General features: G+C 46.9%; 1 protein-coding gene across 1 annotated transcript in view; it reads right to left on the bottom strand.

Annotated features, from left to right (window-relative positions):
- The window catches only part of LOC147717966 (bile salt-activated lipase-like), a 71,575-nt gene extending 61,514 nt beyond the window's left edge, over positions 1-10,061 (bottom strand). Inside the window, exon 1 of the mRNA XM_086924746.1 lies at positions 9,895-10,061. Within this exon, the coding sequence (XP_086780872.1) occupies positions 9,895-9,960 (66 nt within the window). The 5' untranslated portion in view covers positions 9,961-10,061. The remainder of the gene's footprint in view (positions 1-9,894) is intronic.
- Positions 10,062-24,084: the final 14,023 nt, after the last annotated feature.

Raw genomic sequence — 24,084 nt, forward strand, 5'->3', positions numbered from 1 at the left:
AAAACATTGATGCGCCTAAAATTGTGGATGTTATTATTTTTCAGGACACACTACAGGACCCAGAATGCTTAGCCCCGAGATGGGCGTGGGATGTGTTAAAACTGTGGGTGTGTCCCTTTGCATCAGTCGAGCCTCTGAGGAAGAAGCAACCTGCTTTGAAACGCGTAAGGCTTTTCGACATGCTGTAATTCCTACAGCGCTGGGAGACGTCTGTTCCTAATAAAGGATTGTGGTTCCAACCTTTTCGAGTGCGTTTCCAAAAGAAGGGGACACCTAGAGCTTGAATATATATATATATATATATGTATATATATATATATATACACAATGCGTGGTAAAGGCATTCTTTGTAAAAGAATGTGTGTACCAAAAAAATGCGGGGTAAAAAATGTGTGGTAAAGGCATGCAGAGTATTTCCGTGCGTTGTTCCGTCATTAAACCAGAGAAACCACTTGATGAACTGGGGGAATATCTGGATGGGCGACAGTAGTACTGCTGCCTATCATTTTGAGGGATGGGACAGTCATGCGACACAGTGCAGTGATCTGCCCAAAATATGCCTCTTCGGGGTCATTGGTCTGATGATCTTATTCTGATAACCATGGATGTTAAATCCCTTTACACTTCCATTAGTCACAAGGATGGGATCAGGGCGATTGAATATTATCTTAATCGTAGACCTGCATGCTTTTCTCTCCACAACAAAATGTTGGTAGATATGGTGAAAATATGTTTAGAGCATAATTATTTTTCATTCGACAACACCATTTTCCAACAAATAAGGGGGGTAGCTATGGGGGCCTGCTTCTCCCCCAGCTACGCCTGCCTCCATATGGGCTGGTGGGAGGAGCAGGTCCTAAAGAGGGAGCATGAAATTACTTTGACAACTCATGTTCCCTTATGGCTGAGGTATATTGACGACCTCTTCATTTTATGGAGAGGGTCAGAAGAAGGAGCTAGGAAGTTTATTGAAAGGCTAAATGATAACTTGCTGAATTTACAGTTTACTGCCCATATAAGTAAAGATTCTGTAATCTTCCTAGATGTGGAGGTATATGTAAACAATAACAAAATATGTTCCCGCCTCCACCGCAAGCCAACGGCTGGAAACTCTATTCTTCATGCCTCTAGCCATCATCCCCAGCATTTGATCAACAGCATCCCCTATGGGGAGATGCTGCGGATCAAACGCATTTGCAGTGACAATGAGGAATGCAAACTGGCACAGAAAAGTTGTAAAGAGAGGTTTCTCCTTAGGGGATACAAACCGGCGATCATTGATAAAGCGATTAAGAAAACCGAATCTTTAAGCCGGGAGAACATATTATCCCCTAAAACCCCTGCCATGGCCAGCGATGAAAATAAAAAGGTACGTTGCATTGTTACTTATAACAAACAACAGGCGGCCATTAGAAAGATCTTTAGAAGGCATTGGGATTTGCTGTTGAAAGACCCTGTCATAGGCAATGATTTGCTTAAAGACAACCCTACACCTCTCATAACTTTTCGAAAAGCCAGAACCATGGGTAACAGTTTGGATAGATGTAATCCGGAAATCAGACCCCCGTCCAACTGGCTCTCTAAGCAAAAAGGTTTTTTCAAGTGCTCCCACTGTAAGGCCTGCAAAAATGCCAAAAATGTGAAGGAGTATAGTACTCCGTTTTTGCCCCAACCAGCAAAAATCAAGCGACGTATTACGTGTAAAACAGAATACGTCGTTTATGTGTTGGAGTGCCCTTGCGCTTTGCGTTATATTGGCAGTACTAAACTACCGGTACATACGAGGATCCTGCAACATCTCAGGGCCATCAACAATAAGGATCAAACTTATCCGGTAGCCCGGCATTTTGAAGCCAAGCACAATAGCGATAATACTCTGCTACAGTACTTTGCCATTGACTGCATACCTCCAACTCGCAAGGGCGGCAATAGAGATAGTGCCCTGAGAGTGTTAGAGACAAAATACATTCTGGAATTAAATTCTAAGGTTCCGAACGGTCTCAACACCACAGAGGATTTATACACCTGCATATGAATGATGTCTCTAGATTTTGGTTAACTATTGTATAATTTACATTATGCTATGACAGGCCTTACGAGAAGTAATAGATTTTAATTACTGATGCATTGAATTACCTTTCGGCACTATCAAGAATCTCCATCTAGTGTAATAAATAAGGCCTAGATATATGTCTCTCTCATGTATATCAGCGCTACAAGATGATCTCTAGCATTGTCTTTTTTTTAATTCTCGTTACACACTAAGGGGTTTTTGCTTTTTTAGTGATCAAATGGAGTACCTTGGGTTATAACTTCATTTGTAATTTTTCACTGAATCACAGGTTTTGTTATCACATAATTTTTCGCCTACTTATTTTCAGGCAGCTGATAAATCGATCTATCCAATATAGGATCCTTTTGCCATAATTTTGTGAAAGTGTTTGCCCACTTGGGCTATATTAATGTAAACAGCATATTGCAGACTGTGTATGAACCCTGTACAATATAGGACCTAAGAGTTGATTGTATATTGAGGATTATGTGAGGAATGCTTCTTAGGGAGCTGAGTACTCAGGATGTCCTAAATCTATGAATGGATGTATATATATATATATATTTTTCTATTTTGATCTATGTATATAACACATTTATATTTTTTTATCAACTAAAATGTACATTTATAAAATCACTTGTAAATACGTGGGGTTTTAACTGTACATATCACTGACCGTTATTGTTTTCTTTATCGGCAGTTTGGTCCATTCACTTGTGTCCATTGCATAGTCTGTCTTTTAGTTTCATTTGTAATGTTGCAGCTGTTTACAATTATTTGTTACTGGGCACTTTAAATTTGGCTTGGGTCCGTTGTAACGCGTCATGTGATCAAGGTCCAGGTCGGACCGAAACGCGTCATGGCGGCATACGGATGCGTGGCGAAACAATTTTGAATAAACAATGAAGCACGAAAAAATGGGTTCCGCGTTTGTCTATCCGAGTCCTTGCTGGTGATTGGATTCTGTGAGATAGAGCACTGGAATATATATATATATATATATATATATATATATATATATATATATATATATATATATATATATATATATATATATATATATATATATATATATATACAATGCGTGGTAAAGGCATTCTTTGTAAAAGAATGTGTGTACCAAAAGAATGCGGGGTAAAAAATGTGTGGTAAAGGCATGCAGAGTATTTCCGTGCGTTGTTCCGTCATTAAACCAGAGAAACCACTTGATGAACTGGGGGAATATCTGGATGGGCGACAGTAGTACTGCTGCCTATCATTTTGAGGGATGGGACAGTCATGCGACACAGTGCAGTGATCTGCCCAAAATATGCCTCTTCGGGGTCCAGCGTGCTGCCATCCTTTTAAAGCTTTGTCTGTTTTGAACCAAATACTTCAAAATGTAGGGAAGCCCTTAAAAAGATGGTAAATGTTATGGATGCTTATGTTTATCAACCTTGCAAGCTTGAGAAAAGGCAGTCCTATTCACATCTGAGCCAGGTCATACAGGGCTCCCAGTGGCCTCGATGAATAGGAGTCCCCCAGGGGGAACACACAACCACCCCCACAAGAATGGAACAGTCCATTTATCAATCAGAGCATGAAGTGGCACCAAACAAGAGGCATCCGCGAGCAGTGCAGGCCAGCCAGTGGGACTTGGAGAAACTACAACTTATAGGAGTAGAAGATATTGTGAAGTAGAGCTTTCCATACTTTCATTTAGTTCACTGCTGGTTGCTTTAGGGAGTCAGCTCGTCCAATGGGCTGTGTTTGCATCATAGTGGACTGGCACTTTGTCAGCTATATGGGTTTGAGGTGATTTAAAAAGAGGGTGAAAATCAAGGGTAACTTAGTAAGTTAGAGGAGGGTCTAAGTATAAACAATAAGTGAATGGCAATATCTCTCTAGACATCCTTGGATGAGCCCAAAAGGGAGGCTGTCATATTCTTAGGATCTCAAAACAGGCAGACGGGGGAGGAGGTGGTCTGGGCCACAGCCGGTCCAAAATATATTGTTGTGGAGTTGAATCTCCATCTGTGATGAGGAGTGTGCTGCCCGAGCTTAGCACCACTGAGCAAGGCTGGTTGCTGCTGGCTGAGGCTTTGGTGAGCTGGTAGTTCACACAAAGAAGCAGTTTGACTGGTTCATGCCTGTGTCATAAAGGAGCGACAAGGTGCTCGCCTGTCAGTTTGGTTTGATTACCAGGATGCCACCACCTGCTAGAGAGGGCCTGATGTGCAGAAAAGGTGGTGTTTGGAGAGGTTTTGGGGTGGTGGGTCTGTGGAATTTGGGGCGGGCGGGGGGCTGTGGTGAAGCAACCCTCTGCTGAGGACAATGACGTGTTTGAGACGTTTTCGGGTCAGGGGATACTTCTAATTCTGCAGAGATTTCTGGGTCCACAAAGGAGGGTTGAGTGGAAGACCCCCCTTTGCAAGGGGAGCATGACAGATTGAAAGTCAGTGTCCTTCTGGTGTTGGCTGAGTGCTAGATGGCCTGCTTCCACGAATGACCCCAATATAAACTAAATTCCGAAAAAACGGAAGTGGTCATTTTCGGACACCTCTCACCCAGTTGGTCTACTACCTGGTGGCCCCCTACGTATGGAACCCCCCCTAAACCAGTTCCTACTGTTAGAAATCTTGGAGTTACTTTTGAGTTACTTTTGACGAGAACCTGAATTTTATGGCCCATGCAAACAAAATAGCAGCCACTGCCCACCATAAACTCAGGCTGATTAAGAAAATAATGCCATTCTTACCAATTGCAGCAGGTAAGACACTGGTAAGCTCCCTAGTGTTGTCCTCCCTCGACTATTGCAATGGCTTATTTATTAACGCCCAAGCCAGAGTGACCAACAAAATGCAGACAATCCAGAACGCTGCAGCCCGTCTCCTGTCAGGAACCCCGAAGTTTATGCCAATCTCCGAGACCATAAGAGACCTTCATTGGCTCAAAATAGGATTAAGTTTAAAACGCTATGCATAGTCTACAAAGCACTGCACAACCATGGTCCGCATTTCCTGAAATCCCACCTTAGGTTCCATTCATCCACAAGATCGCTCCGATCCAATAACCTCAAACTCTTGCAGATACCACAAACTAAAACAGTCACTTGGGGCGATAGACGCTTCTTGGTGGCTGCTCCTAGATTGTGGAATTCTTTGCCAGCAGCCATCAGAGAAAGCCCGTCCTTGATGCAATTCCGCAGAAAAATAAAGACCTGGCTGTTTGATCAAGAATAGCTGCTGAATCAGTCTTTGGGAACCTCACGCACAGTATCTAGCACCGAGACGCCTACGGGCATTTGTTCGCGCTGTATAAATTGCAAAAATAAATAAATATCCTGCCGGCGGGTACCAAGGTGTGGGGTTGCTGCCTGCCCCTTCCTTCCACACTGGTTGGTCTTAGAGTGAGTTTTCTGTGTGCCAGCTTCTTTAATGTCATTCTATTTTGTTCCTGTTATTCATTCAGTGATTTTAAAATAAACCTTTATTGGTTTGCTCGCCTAAACTAGTTGTGCTTATAATTTTACTGTCATGGGTTGCCTCTGGGGTGTAGTCCGTGTGGGGTTGGTGTACAATGCATGTGTACATCGCGGTCTCAGAACCTTACATGAGCACTGGGAGGCACTGACGTAAGCACTGTCCTGTCCAGGGGGAAACAACCCTTACAATGCAACTTTTACAATGCACTACCTTTACAATGAAACTTTTACAATGCAACATCCATTACAACGCATGCGATTACAACGCAACCATTACAACGCATGTCACTACAATGCATACCACTACAACGCATGTCATTACAACGCAGTCATTACAACGCATACCATTACAACGCATATCTACACTATCCAACACTTACCCTACTGTTGCACCCCCTGGAGTTAGAATAGTAATTTTTACCACTACACTATCCAATACTTACCCTACTGTTGCACCCCCTGGAGTTAGAATAGTAATTTTTACCCCTACACTATCCAAAACTTACCCTACTGTTGCACCCCCCTGGAGTTAGAATAGTAATTTTTACCCCTACACTATCCAATACTTACCATACATGCAATGTAATGGTATGCGTTGTAATGGTATGCATTGTAAATGTAGTATGCGTTGTAGTGGAATGCGTTGTAAAGGTAGTTTCAAAGAATTTGTTGTAATGTCATGCGCTGTAATGCAATGCGTTGTAATGGATGTTGCGGTGTAAAAAATGTGTTGTAAAGCTATGCGTTGTAAAAGTATGCGTTGTAACGACATACATCCTGTCCAGGTGTCAGCTGGTGTGGCTGGGTGATTGGATTATGGTAATCCCTGGCTATTGATTGGTGTTTGTGGGTCTACAGCAACTCAACGTGTGGTTGTTTGGGGGAATTCATGGCCTGGGCGTGAGAGCAGCAGCTCTGAGAAGCAGAGGGGCGGGTCTGAAGGGGTTGAGACAGCGCAGATCTTCTGAGAAGAGGAAAACAAAGACCCCCTGCAGGGGGATCCTTTTTGACTTCTCAGAAGAAGATGCTGCACCTGAAGGAGACTTGCTCACGATTTGGACACGGAGAAGGTAGACGTGCTTGTGAGGTGTGAGCGGTCCATCCTTAAAAACCATGGGCCTCATTTATGAGGCCGTGCGTCACTTTTACACCGCTGGTGCGTCTCTTTTTGTGACGCACCAGCAGCATAAAAAATTCGCCTTGTTGCACCAAGTTTACAAAGTGACACATCTAGGTAGTTGCGTCACTTTTGTAAACCCATGCGCTACATTATACCTGCGCCAGGTATAATATATGCAGGGGGGGCGCTCTGACGCAAAATAAAGGTCATAGAAGTGACGCAGTGAAATCTATGAGATTTCACTGCGCCACTTCTAGGACGCAAATGCGTCAATTTCTTATGCCTGCCTCACAGCAGGCGTAAAACTGTTGCAGGCCCTTTCACATGGGGCTAGCCCCATGTGAAAGGACACATTGCTGGAGTTGCGTCACTTTTGTGACACACTCCAGCAATGCGCCACTTTTGCGCCATACAGATACATCAGTAATACTGACGCATCTGTAACTCCTTGCGCCATGATGCGTCATACTGTAAATATGACGCATCATTGGTGTCGCAAGGAGGGCGTAATGAAAAGCGACGCATCGCTGTTTTGACGCAGCAATGCGTCACTTTGCATAAATGAGACCTCATGTATTCTGCTACTGTACGTATGTGGTCTGTTCTGGATCATGTGGAGTGGTTCTGGCTTTGCTCACAGACAGGAGTCTGGTTGAGGTCTGTGATGAATGGTCTCTAGCCAGAGAGAGAATGTGCTCCTGCTAAGGTGGTCCGCTTTATCAAGTTGTAAGTCCTTCGGACCCTCCTAAATTCGGATCTTGTGCACATCTTTCATTAGGGTGGCTTCCAAACTGCAGCATTCTGGGCTTGCTGCAGTTCCTGCCTAAGGCGCAAACACAAACCAAACTAGAGAGAGTAGCAGTAGTCTAGGCGCTAGCATACAATGCTGCCCAATTCCAACACCTTGCAGGCGTTAGATGAGAAAAGAAGAGTCCACCTCGACTTGCGGAGCTGGAAACCACAGCTAGATGCGACGGCTCCAATCTAGAGGAAGAGACACGTCTGTACCTAAGACGAGCTTTAAGTTGTCATTTGCCTCAGATACTGAATGAGGGATAAACAAATAATAGAGAAGGACTAAAGGCCATTTTGGCAATAGAACGTGAGTTCAGTCTTATTACCGTGTAGTGGCAGCCAGCCCATGGGGGCAGATTTATCAAGGTTTTGCAACGCCCTTGCACCACGCAAGGGGCACTAGCCATGCAAGGTCACCTTGAGTGGCCTTATGTGGCTTGATAAATCTAGAGCATGGGTTCTCAGAAACTTTCTCTCGGGGACCAAATTTACAGTGTGGGTGGGGAGGGGGGGGGGGGGGGCTAGAGCAAAAAAAAACAAGAGGTTGAACACAGTCCCCTGCAGCGGACGCATTAGTCCACTGAGCCACCAGACCTGGCATACACACGTCCGTCTGTCTGTCTGTGAGTATGTGTGCCTGTCTGTGTCTGTGTGTCACTGTCTGTGTGTTTCTGTGTGTCTCTTTCTCTCTGTCTGTGTGTCTCTGTCTGTGTGTCTCTGTCCATGTGTCTCTGTCTGTGTGTCTCTGTCTATGTGTCTGTGTGTCTTTGTCTGTGTGTTTCTGTCTGTGTGTCTCTGTGTCTCTCTCTCTCTGTCTCTGTCTGTATGTCTCTGTCCATGTGTCTCTGTATGCGTGTCTGTGTGTCTCTGTATGTGTGTATTTGTCTGGGTGTCTCTGTCTGTGTGTCTGTGTGTCTCTCTCTCTGTGTCTCTGTCTGTGTGTCTGTGCCCAAACAGGAAGCCTCCCAAAAGGCACTTAGGTGTGAAAGAGATTGCAGCTGACTTCTAAAGGGCCTTTTGGGAAGCTTTCCGATGGTGCCCTGACCTCACAGAGTAAACACAGAAGATGACAGAAGGAGCATACGTAGTGAATACCTATTTAATACGTATTCACAACGTATGCTCCTGCGGTCATCTTCTGTGTTTCTTGTCGGCCTTACTTGAAACTTAGAAACTGCAAGGCAAGGTCTGCGGGCCGCCAATGAACGCCTGCCGGGCCACTGGTGGCCCGCGGGCCATACTATGAGTACCACGTATCTAGAGGAACACAAGGCACCAATTGCTGCCTTGCATTATTCTGCCCCAGAGAGGCGTTCCATGGGAGGAGCGTGGGTGTCCCCACACATCCGTCCATGGATTCTGATACATTACCAGATTTAGCAACACTTGTAGACTTGAGAATGTGTGAGACTGGTACGCCTCCCACCAGAGGTGCAACCAGGAGAAATATTTTCATTCTCATTGCTGTTTCCTCTATTTTAGTGTGCAGCATTATGCAGCACACGTAGAAAGAGGAAAACACCTCTAAGGGTTGTTTTTGTGCAGGAAGTGCTCCTTCCTGCACCACATGCACCCTTGCAACATGACACAAGGGGACTTACATTGGCGCTATGCAGCTAAAAGCGCGCCAGTGCTAGGAAAGGACAGGAATGGGCCATATAATGGCAAATCCAGCTCCTTCCTGCCCTTTCTCCTTCACGCAGCACCGCAAGGCGGCTTGCTGCATTGTGCTGCATGAATATTTTATAAATAGGGGCCTACGTTTGTACAATACTGCATGGGGCTACACATTGCTCCAGTACAATGAAGATCTTACTCCCTGAACTGATCGTAATTTAAACAGAGCACCATCTACATGCACGTCTGTAAGTGGACTTGGAATGTAGGCTGTGATTAGTGAGTCAGGACATACATTAGAGAGAACTGACAATACAACTGCACTAAGTACATCACATGTGAGAGTCGCTTTAGCAAATCTAATAGGACCTGCCAGTCAAGTAAACACTCAAGTGGCACCAAGTGGACTCAAGAATCTTTCTAATGTTGTGAAGGGTTTGCCTTATAACCTCTGTGCCATCGGCATCAGCCCATGCAATCAGGAGTTAATGGGATTTGATATGGAGTGAGGTGGGCTAGTGCCCCTCACCCACTGATAGGAAGCGCCCAATCGTACGCGATCGTAAGTAACTTGCTTTCAAGAGCTTCAAACGTAGGGTTGCCGCTGCTGAACCCCAATGACACCTCGCGACCCATTTCTTCTTACCTTACCTACCCAATTCATTCTCTCCTTCTAGATTTGGAAGTGGCAGCAGAATGCAGGGGTAACCAGTCAACCCAAGGCACCCTGCCCAGCTGGCATTGCAAATTCTACAGTCTTGTGCCATTGACACCCAAGACCTCTGAGAACAAATCAATGCACCAGCCCAGAGTGAAGCCCGTGTGGTGCCCCTTCCATGGACTTACCGTGGTGGCCTGCACTGCTGCCAGGCAGCAGGCTAGTGCCACAGCTCGCATCTCCCAGGTGACCATGGCGACTGCTTGACAACCAAATCACACAAAGTGACCCACAGACGTCACTTTTATACACTTCCACCGCTACGCTTAGCATCATCGGGGACATAACCGCGCCCGCTCCAGATAAGGAGGGCTCGCGATTTACCTATCTGGAGCCGTCCATCAATCTCAGGGCTGGGAAGATCCCAGGAGGCCGGCAGCTGCTGCTGTTATTTCAGGCTCCGGGCCAAGTTCTTGTCCAGGGGAAGCCAGGGCTATTTTGAACCACTTCTTTGATCAACACCTGGCTTCCCATTGGAGGGAGGAGTATTACTGTTCACAACAAATGCTGGAAGAACTTATTTTGAAACGGAAATCTGTATGGGGAGGAAAAGTGAGGCGGGAGTTTGGGGATATCTATACTGTAAGGAAATGCCTGTTTTTGCAGGTTCACCGCCACATTTCTGGACTGATGCTGCTGGTTTTTCGACTCGAAGAGTGCACCGAGGCCTGCTAACCAGACAGCAGTGCCAGTGTTAAAACCCTATCGAAAAGTATGTTAAATCGGATACACCCAATTGGCAAGTAATTGCTTACTTATAAGTCCCTAGTATTTGGTACCCAGGTCATGTAAGGCTGAGTGTTCACCCAGGGCTGCAGCACTGTTTCTGCCTCCCTGAATGTGACAAAGACAAAGAGGACCCCAGCCCGCCACTGCAGACTGAAAGGGCAGTGTTTTACACTGCGAGTCCGACTTTGCCTTTACACCAAATGACAAAGACAACACTCCCCTTAAGGATATATGTAAGTCTCCCCTTAGGATGGCCTATGGAGCACTATGACAGCTAGCTATATATTATTAAGTAGGACATATGAATTGTATATGTCTTAGCAGCAACACTTCGAAATTGTCATTTTGCTGTGGAAAGGTTAGTAGCCCCATTGGCTAACACAGAGTTACTGTCTGGCATCCCAGCGTGGCTAACCTCTGAATGGGACTACCTAACAAGGTTGAGTAGGTTCTCAAACTAATCATGGCAATAAATCCAATCTGATGCCCAGGCGAGATTTAACGTCACTATTAAAGTTAGCAACTTTCAGAAAGTTGCCATTCTGCATTCCAGCAGGTCCAGTGGACTAATTCTCAGGCCCAGCAACATAGCCAGTTGCTGCACAGCGAGGTGAGACCTCCTCTCCCAGGATGGCACTCAGGGTGCTAGCCCAAAAGGCGAGCTTGAAAGGAGATGCAGCTTTTGAAGGGACGACTGCAATGACACCCCTGAGCAGGAGGCCTTTTGTTCCTGCAGACAATTAGGGGACAGAGCCCGCAAACCAGTTTTCCCATGGGCATACAGCCCACTGGTAGCCACACCTCTAGGGTGAGCTATCGTGCTCCTTACAACAAAGGAAGGGTTGTGCCATTTGTAAAGGGGCAAGAATGGGGCACTCAGGGATAGCTAGATGCCACATATCATAGGAAACTCGTCACTAGTTAGGAGGCGTCCCAGTAGCCCATTGGCTAGTGAGAGCGTCCATAAATATGATAAATATGGCACCCCTGGCACCTTGCCTCTCCATTCACGCTGGTATCAAAGAGGGGGCTGAAGAAGGACCGCCTTGCTACCTTTAACCCTCACAAAGAGAGGCTGCACCTTGGAGAGGACTGCACCTGCCGCACTTTTGGGCTAGTGAGATTGGGACTGTGCCTGCGGCTCCTGAGACAGGGGAAAAGTTGATTTCCCACCTACATCTGATCTCATGTAACCAGCTCTAGGGACACATGAGCTGGTTGAGCCTGAATGACAAGCTTGTAGCCACTGCAGACGTTTTGCCACTAGCAGTCGCCGGGCACAACAGGGGACAAATCTGAGATAGCCAAAAGTTGCATCCGTGTCTGTCAGACCCAGGAGTGTTATCTAAGTCTGGATTCATCGTACTCGAAAGACACCAGCCTCCACCTAAGTGTTTGACTCCAACCACGGTGCAACAAGACCAGCAATGCAGCATAGGCTGTTCGACTACTGCAACATAGTGGACTTCAAGGGACCCCGACCTCCATGGTCAAAGTCACCCCACATCACCCTAGGACTGAGGAACTACTACAGATACACCCCCACTGGCCATACCACACCCGGAGCATCCTTTGATCATCTTTTACCTGTATCCGCAATATCAAATCGACTCCATTGATGTCTGTGCCGGTCGTCCTTTAAAGTTTTAAACTTGCTTCAAAAAGCCTATGTTGGCCAGGTAACTGTCCAAAGTATCCTTTCTGACCCCGTAGTTCTTTTCCCTGCTGCATTTTGTTGCCTAACCTGAGCCTGACTACTCACACTAACTCTTTCAAACTTTTGGAAAGTTTACAAACTCTTTCGACAATGCTTGTTTGTGGTTGCATTTAAAAGTGATAAAAAGCTTTTAAATCTGTGTCTCAAGAACCCTTTAGTGGTATCAAGCTCTCTAAAAATTCATTAAAATGTGCTCTATTCTTATAAATTGTTGTCGTGTCTCTTTATTGGTGTGTGATTTTCTGATTATTTTGTTTGGTGCTGTTAAATGCTTTTTTCTAAGTTCCCTAGCCAAGCCTTACTGCTCATAGCCACAGCTACCCAGGGTTGAGCTAAGATTAAGTACATTATATTGACTGGACCCAGGACGGTATCTGTGAGTGCCCTACACGATAAGGCCCCACAGCCATATCATATACTACAACCAGATCCTCACATGTACAGACTTCTACTTTGAGTGGATGGGAAGAGACAGGTTGAGTATGGATTTGATTTGGGTGAAAACATTAACTGAATAGCTTGCCCCCAAAGCAAAAGCTCATATTTTCTCTTCTCAGAGGGATTAGGAGTCAATCATTGCAAAATAACACACTATATTTAGTTGTTGTATGTTTTTAATGAATTTAAGGATACCGCTACCTGTTAATCAGACAACCTTAACACCTTGCGTGCTGCCCCGATTTCCCCCCGGTGCTGGACATTCCATAACTGGGTGTGGTCGTGACGGAACCATTCCGTCATCAGCACAGCTCAACCGTGACTGATGACGGAATGGTTCCGTCACAAGCATCGAAGGGGCTAACAAATGTAAATATTAATTGTCGAGATAGGAGTATGTGCAAAAACATGAAGGGCCTCATTTACAATATTTTGCCATAGGGCATCACCACATGCCCTCCTGCTGCACTGCCCTCTGCAAAGGAAAAGGGGAGGAATGCACCGTATCTATCGTTCTTGCCCTCTTTCTCTGCACTGGCGCTCAATTGACTGCCATGCGCCAACGCAGACACCCTTGCGGCATGGTGCAAGGGTGTCTGCATTGTATAGATGATTGCTTTTGTGCAGGAAGGTGTCCCTTCCTGCACAAAACCGTCAATGGAGGTGATTTCCACTTTCTACGAGTGCTGCAGAATGAAGCTCACATGGAAAAAATGAAAAATGAGGAGAAATAATGTTATTTATCCTTGTTGCGCCTCTCCGTCGCCACCTCCTGGAAGGCGTAGGCTTTTGAAGCATTCCTAGGCTGACAGCTTGTTGTAAATCTGGGAATCTATTAAATGCCGTGGGTTACATGGGAACACAACCCGTAACGCCCGTGGCACGCCTTGCCATCGCAGTACAAGGCAAAGCAGCGACTTCTGCTGTGTTGCCTCACTCCATATCTACAAGGCCATGAAAAGCCACGCAGTGTGGCTTTAAGTGGCCTTGTAGATATGGCTAAGCTCTGTGCGCCACCAGAACGTCACAAAAAGTGGCATTCCGGCAGCATAACAGTCTCGTAAATGAGCATCTCAGTGATCTGTTAGTAAGTAGCGTTGAGATGAAAGACACCACCTGGGCCTTTGCTCCCCGTGTCCTGCCTGCTGTAGCGGCGCAGACCCAGCCAGGCCTCGAGCGGCTTGGATAGTCATCCACTCTGCCTCCTCCAGTGATCTACAAGCCACCATGGATGATGACAGCAGAAGAGACTACGTGTGATCCACAACATTGAGAGCAGAAGCCGGCCGTGCTGCCAAGCCGCAGCACTCCTGGCATTCTGCAAAAGACCTCTACATGGTGATGTCCTGTTCAACAATCCTGACACTGTTTAAGAGAACAAAGAACAATACACACTTATTGGCCAAATTCAAGTTTATTCCTACTCTGAACATCGACAGCAACTTCATAAATTGATCAACGTCCTGATGGTCCAAGTCCAAGGGGACAAGATTGTGCATTTATAAAATACAGTGGGGCTTATTTACAAGTCCCTTGCGCCACCCGTATGTCACTTTTCCCATGTTAAAAATTACGCAGAAATGGCACACGGGCGTGTATATAAGCCCTGTATTTCTGACTTGCATCAGTTTATATTGTTCTAGGCCTAACTGTCTAGACAGATAATGATGGTATTTGTAGGTGCATTTTATAAATTGAACCAAAATGCAGAGACATTGACTGGGATTCTCAATATCAACTTCTAATGAAACTGTGTTCATTTGCAGCATTGACTCAAGCCACCGGTGGGCTTCCTCTCCCTATACTGCTGCAGGATCAACATCATAAATTCAACTAAACCAATGGGTGTCATCTCCATGAGCACCCCTAGAAAAGATGAGCACACCCGAAAGACATCCAACAACCTTGGCTCTTGGCATCACCTCCAAAAAATTCACACCCAGGCCTGTTCTGCTTTGTAGGGCTCAGTGGTCCAAGGGGGTCTCTCGCCTTGAGGGTAGCCGCAGCTTGACTGAGGTCAGTTGGGGATCTACCTGCAGTGGTCCTTCAGAAGGAGGCAGACAGGCTTAAGTTGAACACATGATATGATCAACTACTTCAGTATCTGAACGCTGACTACCACTGAACAACTAAACATTTCTGCAGATGCTTAAACAGATTGGCGGGAGACTGTAAAGCTCATGGCTGGAAGGTTCTGTTTCATACAGTGGCTTTAGTGCATTTCTAGTTTGTCGAATGAGTATCAGTTTTTTAGATACAGCATAAAACAAGAGCCTGGAGTGTGAATTCTACTAATACCTAAGCTAAAGCATTTTAATAGTTCAAAGTTTTTTGTTAGTGTTATGTTATTTCAGGTGCAGCCTTAGTACTTACTACCCAGCTGAATAACACAGAACTTGTAGGATTTTACCATCTGGTCACTAGGTGGTGCTCAAGGTCCTCTGGGGTTCTGCCTTTAGCCCTGAATAAGAATATCATTATATACATGTATTCACATTCCAGTCCAGGCTTCTGCACCACCTTTCTGATGCATTATATTCCCTACAGTCTTTTTTTAATCCAAACCCTGCCCCAATCACACCCTGGTGGTGGTACTTTATTCTCTGTCTTCATTCCTGGATCCTATGGCTTTTGTGACCTCTTTACATCTGCCTTCTGAACTGTTCACTCTCTTGCCTCTGATCTGTAATCCATTCCTAGATTTCCCATGTCCAGTCTTGTTTCTGCTGGTTTTCCTGGTCTTTCCCTTTACGAGTCGCAGTTCTCCTTCCTTTCATCGGTGGTTCCCTGATTCTTTGCACCTGGTTGATTCCTTGCATCCGGCTCTCTTCCTGCACCTGTGCTCCTCTCCTGGGCCTCCTGCTATTTCTGCCCAGTGAGCCCAGGATGCAGCGGCTCGCAACTGACCCTTCTGCTGAGGCTCTCAGCACTCTGTTTGATCCTACTAATGTTACAGGCTTGCCTTTCGATTTCTGTTTTCATGGGTTTTGATTCCATGTTCCTATTCTGATTAGTTATTGTGTCTGTTGCCTTTTTAGGTCTTGCCTAGCTCTTGCGTAAGCGATGCTCTGCGAGATATTAAGTAAGGGGCTTTTGAAAGTGCTCCAAAAGGCTGCAGGTGGATCAGGTACAGTGCATGTGCGCCGGGCGTGCGCACCATTTGTTAGCCTGCGTGATCACTTTTGCGGCCGCTATGATGTTCTCAGTGAGCTGCGCAGCCACTGAGAACATCAAAGCGGCCGCGAAAGTGATCACACACACCCTGTACTGCTTCCTTCCCAAGTGTTGCTTCCCACTACTCGTTCTTATTATGTGCTGCTGCTGAGCGCCACAATCAACCAGTTTATATTTAGTATGACGCTATCCATGCTTAATTTGTGACGGGGAAAGTGCTGGGGCTATGATGTGCCACAGCTTGATCTTGCAATAGCTTTACCCAATCAATTTTGTAGTTTAGCCTGTGTAAAAAACTTGCATAGACGTTTTTTACCCCACACTTGTTATTTATAAAACCATAATATTAAACAACGCTATTTACTTTGCTTAAAAAAAGCACTGTTACTGGGACAATAGTCGAAAGGCATCATGAAAAGAGGTGCTGGGCTCTTATAAGATGGCAAATTTATGCAGCGTGTTCTTGTTTAATCTGCTTAATGTAAAAATCAGGAACGTTAATACAAATGGGGAAGGGATAGTGTTTAAAGGCTAAACTTGTTGTGTTTCGGATTATGCAGCATCTTTATACAGTACAGTATTTTTTATTTAGTGAAACTCAGAGCAAACATTGTTTTTTTCCTAACTTTAGTGGTGCCCTTTGTGGCCTTGACAAACTCAGCGTCCTGCTGTCATGCATTTGCATCCCGCAGATACAGCAGACGAATAGATTCCTATCATTCTCGGTCGGCTTGTTTACGCTTAATTAGCCCAGCATGGTTTCCTTTTTTTTTAAGTGTTGGGAATTTCACAGCCGTTTGCTCAGACTCCTGCCGCCCCCTGTGTTCGTGGGACTTAAGATGTAGCAGGATTATTTATATATTGTTTCCCTGTAAGCTTAGTCGCTTCTATGCACTCGTTTTTTTAGTCCATGTGAACAGTTTATTTATAGCACTTGAAAGTGATATAAACTGTCTACGCCACTGGGTCCCCGCACTGCCTGTCTTTGTGCCAAAAGTCCTCATCCTGTTTACGTTTTAACAGTCCAGAGTCTCTAAAAGTGGGTCACGTTCTTCACCTGGTTTATATGCTTAGAACTCCTCACGCATCTGTAAACATGCCTCGTGCTCGCTTCTCTTTTTCAGTATACCTGAGGCACCTCACCTTATCCGTCAGTGCCTCAAGCGCCTCACCCGTTCTGTACATACCTCAAACTTCTAATCCACCGGTCTATATCAGGCTCCTCACCCTGTGTATATATTCCTCATCCTTCCTCATCCTCTCTTTGTATAACCTGGCTGTGCTCGAGCTCCTCACCTCTCGGCATATACCTCAAGCGCTTCCTCACCCTGTGTACATGCCCCGAGTTCCAGCTCGCCCTGTGTATCTTTTCCTCAAACTGATCCTTATAGTATAAACTAGCCGTAGTTGCCTGAAGCTCCTCACCCTGCATATATGCCTCAAGCTCCTACCTTGTACCACCACTAACACCACCACCACAACCACTAACACCACCACCACCACCAGTACCACACCCACCACCACCAGTGCTTCCACTAATATCACCACCAGTACCAGTACCACCAATACCACTCGTACCCCTATCACCACCACCAATACCAGTACTACCAGTACCACCACAAATACCACCACCAGTACCACCACCACCACCACCATTACTACCACCACCAGTACTACCACCACCAGTACCACCCCCACCACCAGTACCACCACCACCAGTACCACCATCACCACTACTACCACCACCAATACTACCACCACCAGTACAACCACCACCACCAGTACTTCCACTAATACCACCACAATACCACAAGTACCAGTACCACCAATACCACCGTACCACTATCACCACTACCAGTACCAGTACTACCAGTGCTACCACCAATACCACCACCAGTACTACCACCACCACCAGTACCACCAGTAACACCACCAGTACCACTACAAGTACCACCACCACCAGTACTACCACTACCAGTACCAGCACCACCAGTACTACCACCAATACTACCACCACCAGTACTACCACCACCAGTACTACCACAACCAGTACCAACCCAACCAGTACCACCACCACCCATACTACCAGTAACACCACCACCAATACTACCACTACCAGTACCATCCACCACCAATACTACCACCATGAGTACTACCATCACCACCAGTACTACCACTACCAGTACCACCACCACCAGTACTACCACCACCAGTACTCCCACCACCAGTACTGCCACTACCAGTACCAGCACCACCAGTACTACCACCAATACTACCACCACCAGTACTACCACCACCAGTACTACCACTACCAGTACCAACCCAACCAGTACTACCACCACCACCAGTACTACCACCACCAGTACCACCACCAATACTACCAGTACCACCACCACCAATACTACCACTACCAGTACCATCCACCACCAATACTACCACCATGAGTATTACCATCACCACCATTACTACCACCACCAGTACTACCACCACCAGTACCACCACCACCAGTACCACCACCACCAGTACCACCATCACCACTACTACCACCGCCAATACTACCACCACCAGTACAACCACCACCACCAGTACTTTCACTAATACCACCACAATACCACCAGTACCAGTACCACCAATACCACTGTACCACTATCACCACTACCAGTACCAGTACTACCAGTGCCACGACCAATACCACCACCAGTACTACCACCACCACCAGTACCACCAGTAACACCACCAGTACCACTACAAGTACCACCACTACCTGTACTACCACTACCAGTACCACCAGTACTACCACCACCAGTACCACCACCACCAGTACTACCACCACCAGTACTCCCACCACCAGTACTGCCACTACCAGTACTGCCACTACCAGTACCAGCACCACCAGTACTACCACCAATACTACCACCACCAGTACTACCACCACCAGTACTACCACTACCAGTACCAACCCAACCAGTACTACCACCACCAGTACCACCACCACCAGTACTACCACCACCAGTACCACCACCACCAATACTACCAGTACCACCACCTCCAATACTACCACTACCAGTTCCATCCACCACCAATACTACCACCATGAGTATTACCATCACCACCATTACTACCACCACCAGTACTACCACCACCAGTACCACCACCACCAGTACCACCACCACCAGTACCACTACCACCAGTACCACCATCACCACTACTACCACCACCAATACTACCACCACCAGTACAACCACTACCACCAGTACTTCCACTAATATCACCACAATACCACCAGTACCACCAATACCACCGCACCACTATCACCACTACCAGTACCAGTACTACCAGTGCCACGACCAATACCACCACCAGTACTACTACCACCACCAGTACCACCAGTAACACCACCAGTACCACTACAAGTACCACCACTACCAGTACTACCACTACCAGTGCCAGTACCACCAGTACTACCACAATACTACCACCACCAGTACAATCACCAGTACCACCAATACCACCGTACCACTATCACCACTACCAGTACCAGTACTACCAGTGCCACCACCAATACCACCACCAGTACTACCACCACCACCAGTACCACAAGTAACACCACCAGTACCACTACAATGTGCCACCACCACCAGTACTACCACCACCAGTACTCCCACCACCAGTACTACCACTACCAGTACCAGCACCACCAATACTACCAGTACCACCACCACCAGTACTACCACCACCAGTACTACCACAACCAGTACCAACTCAACCAGTAATACCACCACCAGTACCACCACCACCAGTACTACCACCACCAGTACCACCACCACCAATACTACCAGTACCACCACCACCAATACTACCACTACCAGTACCATCCACCACCAATACTACCACCATGAGTACTACCATCACCACCAGTACTACCACTACCAGTACCACCACCACCACCAGTACTACCACTACCAGTGCCACCACCACCAAAACTACCAGTACCACCACCACCAATACTACCACTACTAGTACTACCACCACCATTACCAGCACTACCACCACCAGTACCACCACTACCACTACTACCACTACCAGTACCACCACCATCAGTACCAGTACTACCACCACCAGTACCACCACCACCACCAGTACCACCAGTACCAGTACTACCAGCACCAGTACTACCAGTACCACCACTAGTACCACCACCAGTGCCACCAACACTACCACCACCAATACCACCATCAGTACTACTACCACCTCCAGTACCACCAGTAACAACACCACCAGTACTACCACTAAAACCAGTGGAGAAGTGTGGCTCACTGATTAGAGCATTTACAACAAGGGGTGGTGAGGGACAGAGTCTCTGAATTAAGCAGAAAGCTCTCACCCAGTCAAGAGATCAGGGCTAGATCCAACACCGTTTTTTAGCTCACTGCACCATCCCAGTTTCAGAACCTGGCTGTATGCAAATTAGTCTGTTCCTGTCCCAGTGCATGATGGGAACAGGGCAAACCAAACTACAAAAGCCAATTCTTACACTGGGAAGGAAACAAGCTCCCGGGGACCGGTTTCTGGCATTACAGCCGTCTTCGGCCCGGTTTGCTTGAATCCTGATGGTGCAATGAGCAAGGGTCTCACATCTGAGAATACCCTTCCACGCTTAGGGTGGACAAAAATATTTACAACAAGGGGTGGTGAGGGACAGAGTCTCTGAATTAAGCAGAAAGCTCTCACCCAGTCAAGAGATCAGGGCTAGATCCAACACCGTTTTTTAGCTCACTGCACCATCCCAGTTTCAGAACCTGGCTGTATGCAAATTAGTCTGTTCCTGTCCCAGTGCATGATGGGAACAGGGCAAACCAAACTACAAAAGCCAATTCTTACACTGGGAAGGAAACAATCTCCCGGGGACCGGTTTCTGGCACTACAGCCAACTTCGGCCCGGTTTGCTTGAATCCTGATGGTGCAATGAGCAAGGGTCTCACATCTGAGAATACCCTTCCACGCTTAGGGTGGACAAAAATATTTACAACAAGGGGTGGTGAGGGACAGAGTCTCTGAATTAAGCAGAAAGCTCTCACCCAGTCAAGAGATCAGGGCTAGATCCAACACCGTTTTTTAGCTCACTGCACCATCCCAGTTTCAGAACCTGGCTGTATGCAAATTAGTCTGTTCCTGTCCCAGTGCATGATGGGAACAGGGCAAACCAAACTACAAAAGCCAATTCTTACACTGGGAAGGAAACAAGCTCCCGGGGACCGGTTTCTGGCATTACAGCCGTCTTCGGCCCGGTTTGCTTCAATCCTGGTGGTGCAATGAGCAAGGGTCTCACATCTGAGAATACCCTTCCACGCTTAGGGTGGACAAAAATATTTACAACAAGGGGTGGTGAGGGACAGAGTCTCTGAATTAAGCAGAAAGCTCTCACTCAGTCAAGAGATCAGGGCTAGATCCAACACCGTTTTTTAGCTCACTGCACCATCCCAGTTTCAGAACCTGGCTGTATGCAAATTAGTCTGTTCCTGTCCCAGTGCATGATGGGAACAGGGCAAACCAAACTACAAAAGCCAATTCTTACACTGGGAAGGAAACAAGCTCCCGGGGACCGGTTTCTGGCATTACAGCCGTCTTCGGCCCGGTTTGCTTGAATCCTGATGGTGCAATGAGCAAGGGTCTCACATCTGAGAATACCCTTCCACGCTTAGGGTGGACAAAAATATTTACAACAAGGGGTGGTGAGGGACAGAGTCTCTGAATTAAGCAGAAAGCTCTCACCCAGTCAAGAGATCAGGGCTAGATCCAACACCGTTTTTTAGCTCACTGCACCATCCCAGTTTCAGAACCTGGCTGTATGCAAATTAGTCTGTTCCTGTCCCAGTGCATGATGGGAACAGGGCAAACCAAACTACAAAAGCCAATTCTTACACTGGGAAGGAAACAAGCTCCCGGGGACCGGTTTCTGGCATTACAGCCGTCTTCGGCCCGGTTTGCTTGAATCCTGATGGTGCAATGAGCAAGGGTCTCACATCTGAGAATACCCGGTAGCTTGTTTCCTTTCTGGTGAAGAATTGGCTTGGTAGTTTAGTCTGCCCTGTTCCCATGATGCACTGGGCCAGGGACAGACTGATTTGCATATAGCCAGGTTCTGAGCTGGGATGGGGCAGTGAGATAAATAACGGTGATGGATCAAGCCCTGATCTTTGGACTGGGTAAGAGTGGTCTGCTCAATTCAGACACTCTGTTCATCACCACCCCCTTTTCTGAATCGATTTTGGCCACTATAGGTGTGGCAGGGTATACTCAGACATGAGTCCCTTTCTCACTGCTCCATCAGGATTCAAGCAAGCCGGGCCGAAGACGGCTGAAATGCCAGAAACCGGTCCCCGGTAGCTTGTTTCCTTTCTGGTGAAGAATTGGCTTGGTAGTTTAGTCTGCCCTGTTCCCATGATGCACTGGGCCAGGGACAGACTGATTTGCATATAGCCAGGTTCTGAGCTGGGATGGGGCAGTGAGATAAATAGCGGTGATGGATCAAGCCCTGATCTTTGGACTGGGTAAGAGTGGTCTGCTCAATTCAGACACTCTGTTCATCACCACCCCCTTTTCTGAATCGATTTTGGCCACTATAGGTGTGGCAGGGTATACTCAGACATGAGTCCCTTTCTCACTGCTCCATCAGGATTCAAGCAAGCCGGGCCGAAGACGGCTGAAATGCCAGAAACCGGTCCCCGGTAGCTTGTTTCCTTTCTGGTGAAGAATTGGCTTGGTAGTTTAGTCTGGCCTGTTCCCATGATGCACTGGGCCAGGGACAGACTGATTTGCATATAGCCAGGTTCTGAGCTGGGATGGGGCAGTGAGATAAATAACGGTGATGGATCAAGCCCTGATCTTTGGACTGGGTAAGAGTGGTCTGCTCAATTCAGACACTCTGTTCATCACCACCCCCTTTTCTGAATCGATTTTGGCCACTATAGGTGTGGCAGGGTATACTCAGACATGAGTCCCTTTCTCACTGCTCCATCAGGATTCAAGCAAGCCGGGCCGAAGACGGCTGAAATGCCAGAAACCGGTCCCCGGTAGCTTGTTTCCTTTCTGGTGAAGAATTGGCTTGGTAGTTTAGTCTGCCCTGTTCCCATGATGCACTGGGCCAGGGACAGACTGATTTGCATATAGCCAGGTTCTGAGCTGGGATGGGGCAGTGAGATAAATAACGGTGATGGATCAAGCCCTGATCTTTGGACTGAGTAAGAGTGGTCTGCTCAATTCAGACACTCTGTTCATCACCACCCCCTTTTCTGAATCGATTTTGGCCACTATAGGTGTGGCAGGGTATACTCAGACATGAGTCCCTTTCTCACTGCTCCATCAGGATTCAAGCAAGCCGGGCCGAAGACGGCTGAAATGCCAGAAACCGGTCCCCGGTAGCTTGTTTCCTTTCTGGTGAAGAATTGGCTTGGTAGTTTAGTCTGCCCTGTTCCCATGATGCACTGGGCCAGGGACAGACTGATTTGCATATAGGCAGGTTCTGAGCTGGGATGGGGCAGTGAGATAAATAACGGTGATGGACCAAGCCCTGATCTTTGGACTGGGTAAGAGTGGTCTGCTCAATTCAGACACTCTGTTCATCACCACCCCCTTTTCTGAATCGATTTTGGCCACTATAGGTGTGGCAGGGTATACTCAGACATGAGTCCCTTTCTCACTGCTCCATCAGGATTCAAGCAAGCCGGGCCGAAGACGGCTGAAATGCCAGAAACCGGTCCCCGGTAGCTTGTTTCCTTTCTGGTGAAGAATTGGCTTGGTAGTTTAGTCTGCCCTGTTCCCATGATGCACTGGGCCAGGGACAGACTGATTTGCATATAGCCAGGTTCTGAGCTGGGATGGGGCAGTGAGATAAATAACGGTGATGGATCAAGCCCTGATCTTTGGACTGGGTAAGAGTGGTCTTCTCAATTCAGACACTCTGTTCATCACCACCCCCTTTTCTGAATCGATTTTGGCCACTATAGGTGTGGCAGGGTATACTCAGACATGAGTCCCTTTCTCACTGCTCCATCAGGATTCAAGCAAGCCGGGCCGAAGACGGCTGAAATGCCAGAAACCGGTCCCCGGTAGCTTGTTTCCTTTCTGGTGAAGAATTGGCTTGGTAGTTTAGTCTGCCCTGTTCCCATGATGCACTGGGCCAGGGACAGACTGATTTGCATATAGCCAGGTTCTGAGCTGGGATGGGGCAGTGAGATAAATAACGGTGATGGATCAAGCC

This window comes from Lissotriton vulgaris, chromosome 5 (assembly GCF_964263255.1).
Source record: "Lissotriton vulgaris chromosome 5, aLisVul1.2, whole genome shotgun sequence".
Classification (NCBI taxonomy): domain Eukaryota; kingdom Metazoa; phylum Chordata; class Amphibia; order Caudata; family Salamandridae; genus Lissotriton; species Lissotriton vulgaris.